This window comes from Micromys minutus (assembly GCF_963924665.1).
Source record: "Micromys minutus genome assembly, chromosome: 26".
NCBI classification, from domain to species: Eukaryota; Metazoa; Chordata; class Mammalia; order Rodentia; family Muridae; genus Micromys; species Micromys minutus.
The window spans coordinates 34,991,524-35,002,117 of NC_137961.1; the positions used below are offsets into that span (position 1 = coordinate 34,991,524).

A 10,594-nucleotide genomic window follows, 5' to 3' on the forward strand; every position below is an offset into this window, starting at 1 on the left:
TGATGGCTGAAGAAAATACAGTGGAATATTATATAACAAAAGGGAACACTGTCACACGCTGCTGTGAATGAATCCTGGAGATGTTATGCTAAAGCAAAATAAATTGCTTTAGAAGGATAAATACTATGTGATTCTGCTAATCTGAAATGTATAAAGTAAAAGTCATAAACAGAAAACAGGAAGGTCTAGGTATGCAGGAGATGTAAAATTGTTGGGTTGCAAGCTGCACACATCAGAAAGGTTTGCTGTCCAACAGTGAATTGCCTAACACTGCTAAAGTGTGCCTTAGAATGCATAAGACAAAATTTTGGGTTTTTTTTTTCTCTTTAATTACATATTTATAGATTTTTCTACTCTGTCTCAGGCACTTTCTTTCCAAACATAGTGTATAAAAAAGCCCTTTGACGATTTTAGTGATTAGAAAATGAAGACTTTGAAAGATTTAGAGACTTCCTTCTGTTGAACAGAACTGGTGCCTAGGCTGAATGTGTCGTCCATGTAAGTGATGAGTCAAAAGGACAGGGAAGTGAGACTGTGTACTCTGAATCCGCCGAGGACACACTGGCTAGGCTGCTAAACTGTGTTTGTAGAGAGAGGGGTTAAGTTTACGGAGCCTGGGCCTGTTAGACCTGTTGAAAATGCAGATGATCCATCCAATCAAAAGCAATATTTATCTAGAGGGAAGACAATCTGAAAGTTTTTATGACGACATACCCTGACTAATCTGAATTGAAAGCAGCTTTTAAAAATTTGCATCCCTTCATCTTCCTAGGTGGTGGTGAATACGTGGGCAGAAAATGAGAGCATTTCAAATAATGCTAATGAAGTTTAGTGATTACAATCTACCATATTGTAAGAGAATGTTGTTAGTTCTGAAGGATGAAGACAGAATTCAAATATTACCATGACTGGCATTTGATTGGGAAAGTGCAGAGATAAGCTTAGGCTCCTTTTATGAAAGGCATCCTCCTAGCCTGATGGAATATCTTCTCAGACTTACCATAGTTACCATGGATACGTGGTGGCTTTGATAGAGTATGTTGTAATCCATATTCAATCATCTGAGAAAGAAGCCAAGAAACACAGCAGCTAAAGTCAAAGTAGCTTCCTTTCTAAATCTATACTCTCTGGAAGGATGAGAAGGGAAAACAGCCTGAGGGGTAAGTTTGGATGTAAAAACTGCCTAGTTTGGTCCTAGTATTTAATTTGTATGTAGCCCTTTAACCTATAATAAAGATGGTTGGGGTGGGGAGTGGCAAAGGAATCCACATGGTGAGATCGTCCTGAAAGTTGGTGAACCCTAAGCACAGGAAGGGTTCAGAAACACAGACAGGGTTGAAGTGTTTGTCCCCATGGTAACATATTTGCATTTGGCCCAGAAGTGGCTGCTTTCTGCTTAGCTTCTTTTAATTGCTGTATATTGGCAACCCTTTTCACAACTCTGAAGTGTCAGATACGTGAGCATGTGTACTGGGAGCGTGCACTGTATCTTCAGGCCTGATTAGACACTTCAGATGACAAAGAGATCTGCTTGAAGAATTACTGAGGTGTTTTTGGCATTTCCTAATGTGTCTGTCACATAATGGAAGCAAAAAGCCTTCCAAATGATTTAAGATATTTTGTCAATTCTCTTTTAAAACAGGTGACAAAAGAACTGAAACAGTACGACAACAAAATCATAGAATGCAAATTTGAAAGCAACAGCTGGGTCTTCATGCGACAGAGGATAGACAAGAGCTTCCCAAATGCCTACAACACAGCCATGGGTGAGTCTGGGAGTGTCCAACACAGTATTACAGCAGCCCATGGCAGAGCCCACATGTCCTGCTGACAGTCCTGAGGGGACTCAGGCCTGCGACTTGTTAGTAGCTGGGTGGCTCCCTGTGCTGAAAGGGCACGGGGAGGGTGATTGTTGCTCACTAGTTTAACTTAATGAATGGCTTAAAAAAAGCCATGGTAATTTCTGATCTGTTCAAAACTATTAAAACAATTGTTTGCCAGATGGTAAGAAACAGAATTAGCAAGGGAAAATGTAATTTCTAGTTCCTAAAATAACTTTACAAACAATGGAGAGAAAGTAAATGAATACCATTTAAAACAAAAACTGCCCTGCTGTCCTTCAGAATGTTCAATGGCAATATGAATGCATTGTAGATTTAGAATAGTTTATTATTTTCATGAAGAACACCACAAACTCATTTCAGTGTATAAGGTGTACTAATAGTAGGGGTGGTTTTATTAAAAGGACGATAAGGTACAATGGATGATTGTTCACTTGTCCAGTGTTCCGTTGCTGATGCTGACCGTGATGGTGAGAGGCAGGAGGGAGAAACAGCCAGTTCACGCTTTTCACTTTAAAAGATACTGTTTCAGAGTATTTTTTGGAATACTCTGAGGCCTTTTTTGGAAGTAGTATCTATGCTCAGACAAGATAAGATCATTCCATTGTTGTCTTTTCCCCACCAGCACCACCCCCTAAAAAAAAAGAAAAAGGGAGAAAAAAAAAAAAAAAACATTAGGCTCTTCTATTATGTTCTTCAATTAAATGATGAAAGTAACAGCATGGATGGAAGCTACCATGAAAACTTCCTGTTCCCTAGCAGCATTGGTTGTTACTGTTGTATTTCACAGAATGCACGTCTTTTTGAGAGAATGACTTGCACACTGTAGCATATTTTCCTGCATAGAAGTTTTAGTTAATTATGGATTTTCATGAAGTATGCTGTACTAGACTAAAATCTTGTAACCTCTGTGCTTCAATTAATACTCCAGCAAAGAGTAACCACTGAAAAGCACCTGACCTAACTAACTGGAAGAGCACCTAACCTCACTAACTAACTGAAAAGCACCTGACCTCACTAACTAACTAACTAACTAACTAACTAACTAACTAACTAACTAACTAACTAACTAAAAAGCACCAGACCTCACTAACTGAAGAAGCACCTGAGGCTTGTTTGCCTGTCATGAAATACCATTATTTTACAGAGCTGCATGAAGACCATCCTCAGCCTGTAGTGAGTCAGCTGCCTTAATCACCTGAGATGTTGTCCTTTTTGTCCACAGCTGTGTGCAATAGCATCTCGAACCCCGTCACCAAGGAGATGTTGTTTGAGTTCATTGACAGATGTGCAGCAGCTGCTCAGGGACAGAAGAGAAAGTGTCCCATGGACCCTGACACAGAGCTCATGCCGCCCCCACCACCCAAGAGACTGCACCGGCCGACCTAGTCCCTGCCTCTGACCTCATGCTCCAGGCTAGAGGAAGGGAAATGCCGCCGTCTCACTTTCTCAACCAGACAAGTTAAAGACACAGTGGCTTGGCACTGGTACGTGTGTTTTAAGGGAAGACATGTGGTCGGCCTGTATATATTCGGTACATTGGTTTTCTCGGAACTACAGTACATCATGGACCTAAATATTTTATTTATACCTGATAAATTCAGCCTTACCCTGTGGAGTCTACAGATTGAAATATCCAAAGGTTTAAATCAGATTGAAGTTAATGAAATAGAGGCCTTGTTTGTATGTGAATAGACACTTTTACATTTGATTCATAACTAGCAATCTGAAGTTGTAAGCATACTGAATTTTTTTAAGTTGGATTTTAAGTTTTCCTCTTTAAATGTGGGCAGAGGCATTAGAAATTCTCACTAACTTATCATGGATTTCTTATATTTCTGAATTTTTTATATTGTGAGCAACAACAAGGTCAAGTATTATGTACATTAAACAGCTTTGTCTGGCAATACCATCTTAAGTTTTTTGTTTTTGTTCTCTGTGAGGGTGGGGTGTAAAACAGTAACGTAGCTCCGTTTTCTTGGGAGTTTATCCTTTCTTTAGGAACTATTTTGAGCATTTTACAATTTCTCTTGTTTGAACCACAGTGTCAGATGTCTGGTGTTCCCATCCTGGCAATGGGTTGGAGTTTCTTTGTGGCACTTACTCTTAGAGTCCCGGGTCCCGGGTGCTGCTGTGTCTGCTTCGTTCAGATAGCAGGGCTCCTTCTGCTTCACCTACTCACTGTGATCTCTGAGCAGCATCAGACACAGCTGCTGTGTTACTGCCCTCAAGCATCAGAAACAGTGGCAGCTCTGCCTAGAAGGTAATGTCAGTTGAACAAAGTATTGTCTCTAGGAAATGCTGGCCTCCCACTGGACAGAAACAGAGGCACTGCAGAGACTGACCGTGGAGGACGGGAAGATGCTGCTCCCATTGCTACAGCTGCACGCGTGCTTGGAGGTGTATTTCCCTCCTGAGGCTGCACTTCAGTGTTTATGCTAGACAGTAGGCTTAAAAGGCAACTAATGGTCCCTGCCTTTGTAAAAATTGTTCTGATTGGCTTGCGAAGGAATTCAGAATTAGCTACTAGCAAGCAGCTTACTTAATGTATTTATTTTTAGAAACACAGGTTTTAAGTATACATATTTAAAACAAATGTTCATGATCTGTATTTTATATATGTATAAGCATATCTGAAAGTATATGCAACAGTGTATTTTCTTGTACTGATACAGCCAGAAATGAAAACCTGAATTTGTTACCTAGCAGGCTGAGGATCTGATGAAATTTTTGTTTGGCATAGCACAGATTTACCAAAACTGTATTTATATGAACCTGAGTTTTAATGTTTTTAAACAAACTTCTGCCGTGCTTTTCTGTATAGAATACTGGGAATGTGCTTGGGCTTAGGTCTCTTGTTCTCAAGTTACGTAATGTATTAGCAAATTTATTCAAAATGCTGTATTAATTTTTTTCCTAGATTGCTTTTGTACATTTGGGCATTGAAGGGATTTAAACACCTGACTGCTACAGGATTGTTGAGGGGAAAATGTCAAGGCTCCTTCTGTCTTTTAGATGGTGGATCCAAAGCCACCTGTGGACTCCAGACAATCTAGTGCCTGCTCCCCAGGGTCACTGAATCTTTTCACCGTAGATGGTCTGCTCCCAAGCTGGTGCAAGAGCAGAGCCCCTTTGAAGATACAGTAACTTGCTTTTGCCAACGATCTTTGATAGAATTAAAACGTTTATGATAACTTTAACCTTTCAAATGAGTTTTGTGAAAAGAGCATTGTATAAGACGTTCTTCTCCTGCTTACTCTTTCCTTGTAATTGTGGTAACGTAATCATTGGCCTTAAAAGCAGATCCGTGTAGTCCCCAAACATACCACCCCCTGAAGTATCCTAGCCGTCACTGAGGCTGTTGGATGAAAGGTAGAATTTGGGCGTCTTGTAGGAAAACTTCCCTTCTCAGCTCATGTTACAATTGCTGTTTTCTGCAGCTGGTATTTTCTAGACAAGAATAAGAAAACTGTCTCCCTGAGTTGTCGCATGTAAAGGCTTGCTTTTGTTTGGGGATATGAATGACTCCTGCCTAGATGGTTACTTTGCTTTCCATGAAATGCTCAGATGCCAGAACATTCCTTCTCTAACTGTGTCAATGTGTATTGTAATAAAACTACTGGTGTAAAGTAACAGTGTGTCTTTCCTGTCTCCCTGACAATGATCTGGTGTCCCTTCTGTGCTGGCTCTTGCCGCTCTCTGCCACACCTAGAATGCTCCATCTGGCTAGTTGCATCCTAGAGAAGAATCTGAAGACTTGGAAACTGATGGACATTGCAGTATTGTTTGAAGCCTTCCCTTCTGAAGTCTAGGGTGGAGGTACTTTATCTATTTCTGTGCATCACCTCATCTCAACACTGCCAAATAAGCAAACACCCTCTTGGATTGTTATTCGTGGGTTTCTTTTAGAGTAAATGTCCTGAGATAATGAACCATCAAATGCTTGTAATGACTGTGTTTTTCTAATATAGGATTTTGCTGTCTTTAAACATACCACCATTTTGAACAATGTATATAGTCTCTTTAGGCCAGTAAAATAAAATGTTGAAAATTGGAAACCAAATGGTAAACTCATAATTGGAATGTAAATAAATAAAATAATTTAAATTAAAAAATGAAAGAAATCTAGGCTGAGCCTTCCACTGGGTTGTCCCCCCCCCCCTTTCCATTTATAAAATGTCAAGGTTAGACCTGATCAAAAGGAACTTGATGGTTACCACCAACCTAAGAGTGTGTTGGGTAGGTGCTGAGGCCCAAGCAGGTCCTGGTATCCAGTGGAGTTGCTGCTGAAGTGTTTCTCCACAGTCAGGGTGGGCAGTGTCTTAGTCTGACCAGTTGAATTTTTGCTGCTCTTGACCTCTTGCCATGTGAAGAAGATGAAATGACAGCAGGAGAGTAAATGTGAAGCGTAATATTTCAGATGATGGCCCCTAGAGCTGTAATTAGGCAGTGTGGTGATTAAAATAAGTGGCAGCCCATCATTTTCTCAATTGTGGCAGTTAGCTGTCAAATCTCGCACTTTGGTAGGTTATTGTCAGCCTTGGTTTAACTCTAATGCCCCCCTCCCATAGTAGATGACCATGGTACATAGTAAGAGAAGAAGGTAGGGCCAGTGGACTTCCAGGTTTCACATTCCTTAATGTGCATGGATACACAGACTTGCCAGGTATTTTTGAGGAAAGGCTTTTTTTCAAAAATTTGTGGCCATCAGTTGATAACATAAAAAGAATCTCAATCCTGAAGAGTACTTACTTTGCAAGAAAATATAAGCCTTTACATGGAACACTTTTTTATTGTATTGTTCTTTGTACCTGTATCTCACCCTAGGATAGCAAGTCTTGTGTTGGCAAATTGTGCTGACTAGTTTTAAGTCAAGTTGACATAGACTAGAGTCATTAGGGAAGATAGAACCTCAATAGAGACAGTAATTTTATCAAATTGGCTATGAACAAGCCTCTGGGGTGTTTTCGTGATTGATGAATGGTGTGAGAGGACCCAGCACATCTTGGACAGTGCCACCCTTGAGCAGGTGGTCATGATAATACAAGACAGTAGGCTGAGCAAGTCACAGGGAGCAAGCCAGTAGGAAGCACGCTTCCATAGTCTCTGTTTCAGTTCCTGCCTCCAGGTTCCTGCCTTGAGTTCCTGCCCTAACCTTTTTGAATATAATGTCATGAAATAAAGTAAGCTCTTTGTTCCCCGAAGTTATTTTTGCTTATTGTGTTTTATCACAGCATAGAAACCTAAGTAAAATGCTTATGTTGGTAATCCACCAGACAGCTTGTAGCCCCTCAGAAGCCAGTTCTTGGTTATACAGCTGAAGGTAATATTTGGACATGACAACAGGTAACTGTATGGGTCATTCTATTGTGCCCTCATGCAAAATGCACATAGGTTAAAAACTAGAATTACTTGTATGTTAAAAAACAAGTAGAATGAACTTGTCACTATTTTTCCTAAGTGTATTTTATGCATGGGCTAGGGTATGTATGCTGTGAGTTTAGGTGAGGAGGCCAGAGATGTAGGATACTCCTAGAGTTAGACTTACAAGCAGTTGTGAACTGCCTTACATAGGCCCTCTTAACCTCTGAGCCATTTCTCTACCCCTGCAATTGAGCTATGTAAGGGACAACTTAATCTGATCAAACACAACAAAGAAAAAGAGAATTTAACTTTGACTAGAACATCGTTCTCAGCCTTCCTAGTGCTGTGACCCTTACATTTCTTGTTGTAGTGACCTTCAACCATAAAACTAAATTATTTACTACTCAACTGGACTTTTGTCACTGTTGTGAATTGTCATTAAGTATCCTATTCGATGTGCAGGGTATCTGATATGCAACTCCCAAGGGGTCCCAAACACCAGGTGACAACTGCTAGATGAGACCAACAGGGAGTCATGCATTTTTCAATTACAACTTCACAGTTTATTTTTCTTTAGATCACAAGCTCAAAGTCATCTTTCAAAACTTGGAGCCGTTCCTCTTAAGTTCCACTAAGAGCATCCTGGCATTGCAGGGGAGTCCTCTGTGATGTGGCTCCCGCCTGTGCCATCTAAGTTTGAAAACAGTGGTACTCCCTCTGTTCACAGGACTCCATGGCTGTGCTGAGTCCCGGAGCCTCAGCTTCCCCTCACCTCAGGGTCAAGGTCTCCACCCCAACACACACAAGGAGGCACGCGTGGGTACTTTAATGTTTCCTCCTTCAGACGTTGGGCTGTAGACATAACGGTGTGACCTGGTCACAGAGCTTAGCAGTAGTGGAATTCGGATGTCCTTTTGTGCTATTGTCTTCGTTGGATTAGCTGTATGAAGATGCTCTGAGTATGTCACTGTGATCCTCATGTCTGGGGCAGCTCCTACTTAAGTCCAGCAGCAGCACCTGAAAATGGGAACCTCTCGGGGACAATTTTGAGCAGGCAGTAGTGCCCTGTTCTCTCTTTTGGGGATATGTTAGCAGGGAGACAAAAAAGGAGGCCATGTTTTGACCACGTTATTCTTAAGTGTATTTTCGTTGAACTTGCAACGTCACAAGTAGGAGGCTCAACCCTGCCCATCACCCATTTTCTTTTGTTTCCACAGGATGGCCCTATGGTAACTGTTGGGACTTACTTTTCAGTTTTAAAAATAAATTCTAGGAGCTGGTTAAGAGCACTGTTCAATTCCTAGCAACCACATGGTGGTTCATGACCATCTAGAATGAGATCTGGGGCCCTTGTCTGGCTTGTAGGCATATGTGCAGGCAGAACACTGTATACATAATAAATCTAAAAACAAAACAGAAAATTCCACCGTCACCAGCAAACATTTCTGGGGCTGTAGAGATGGCTCTCACTGGCTGCTCCTCCAGAGGACCTGGGTTCAATAACCAGTACCCAGATGGTCACTCACAACTGCCTGAAACTCATGTTCCAGGGAATCACCAATGCACATTAAAGAATGATAAGTTCTGCTTCCCTTTGGCTAAGTCCCGGAGCAAATGAAGGAGGTTGTTCTTGAATGTCGTCTAGTATCTAAAGGAATAAACTATGGGGTTTCCATGTAGGTTCTGCTTTCCTCCGTCTGGACATCCTTGTGTGGCTCTGGTGTCTAGAATAAACACAGCGTGCTGGGATGGACATCAAGGTGAGTCTTGGACATATCACCACTAAAGTCTTGCAAAGTTTCCGGACAGTGTCACTTGTAGGTGGAGCTAAAATGCCTGAGATTCCTTCTATGGGTGGAATTCAGGGGGTGACCTAGGCTTTCCTGGGGTTGTTTACAGTTTTGTCAGGGAGATTACCTAGAAAGAGAACTGTAATCTCTGTCCTTAAGCCCCATCTCCTTCAAGCTGCCGGCTACTTCTGATACTGTTTGCTACAAAAGGCTAACACTGAGCTCTTCCCCTTCCTGTGTGCTTCCTTCTCTGCCCACAGTCATCTTCCCAGAGTAAATAGCAGTCACTTTTCCAGTTGCTTTTGTATTGTCTTTGACTCTCTTCTTTCTCTTACACAATCAGTGCATCAGCAAATGCTGTCAGCACTACCTTCAAAATACAACTCCTCCATCTCCCAGAGCAGTTCCTCTGTCCGCCACAGCTTCTGCAACCTCTGTTCAGACCTTTAAGATAGCCTCTTGGTTACACCCAGCGTCTGCCTGTTTCCCTGTGTAGATGCACTGCCTTGGGAGGCAAGTCACTTTCCTATTGGAGACACTCTGAAAGGTGCTGACTAATTCAACGTGCCCCATGTTCCCCTTAGTTTGGTAGCAACATGACCTGCTCCAGTTCAACCTACTTGAAACTCCAGTTTCTATGCTATGTTCCACTCGTGAAACAAGCTCTCAACTTAGGGCTTTGAACTTTGCACTGTGGAGTTTTCTTCCCACAAATATGAGAAGTCTACATCTCCACTGCTCCTGTAGTGACCACACTACCTGGAGTGCCATGTCCTCCTTACAGGTCTTTTCTAGTGGTGTTAGCTTTCTGTCTTTAAGTCTTCTCCCCTCTAGAAAACTTCTGTATGAAGTATTTTTTTCAGTGGCTATATTCCCAGCACCTAAACTATGTAGGCATAAAGTATGGGTGTAATTATTTGTAGAATCTGGGTAAAATCTGGTTTATTCAGACAGTGCAGGGCTTTGAAGGTCTGACCAAGAAGTTAGAGTGTAAGCCAAACTTTCTTTGTGTGAGACTCATCTGATAATAGGAACAGTAGACCAAAGAAAAGCAAGTTGGGAGTCTATTGTATTAAGTGGATGCAGCCCAAAGCTTAGACGGGATGGATGTGATAGGCACTCAGAAAGTTAAATCTCCAGACACCACCATAGTCTAGGTGGGACAGCAGTGGCACCATTGGTGGAAATGGGGCAGGAGGAGAAGCCATGTGTGGCTGGATGAAAAGAGGTTTTCTGAGTCCAAAGAGTTGGCTAGAGAGAGCCATGGGGGTTATGCTGAGTATGATAAGGGATCAAGGAGAGCAGGACTCAGATGCAGTCAGCAACTGCTGTCAAGTTAAAAAGGGCCTGGGGACCCAGCATGACTAGCTAATGGGAAAGAAAAATAACCAGCTGAGTAATACAGCAAGAAAAGTGAGCAAGAAAGTTAAGTCAAAAGACAGAGATGCAGGCAGAGGAAAGCGCCTACAGGCTAGTTTCGGGAGATCCTGCAAAAGTGTGTTGAGATTGGACAACCCGCACAGCGGCAGGCCTACTTGAGCATGCTGACTGAGGACAAGCACTCTGACCAACCTTTCCTTCAGGAAACTAGCAGTTTGT

At 41.9% G+C, this 10,594-nt stretch overlaps 1 protein-coding gene across 2 annotated transcripts in view; it reads left to right on the plus strand.

Annotated features, from left to right (window-relative positions):
• Window positions 1–5,706, plus strand: part of RNGTT (RNA guanylyltransferase and 5'-phosphatase) — a 168,146-nt gene extending 162,440 nt beyond the window's left edge. Inside the window, exons 15-16 of one of the 2 annotated variants that reach the window (XM_080938781.1) lie at window positions 1,643–1,766; window positions 3,067–5,706. In XM_080938781.1, coding sequence (XP_080794907.1) covers window positions 1,643–1,766; window positions 3,067–3,230 — 288 coding nt within the window. In that variant the 3' untranslated portion in view covers window positions 3,231–5,706. The remainder of the gene's footprint in view (window positions 1–1,642; window positions 1,767–3,066) is intronic. The other variant, XM_080938782.1, reaches the window with a different exon arrangement.
• The last annotated feature ends 4,888 nt before the right edge of the window (window positions 5,707–10,594 follow it).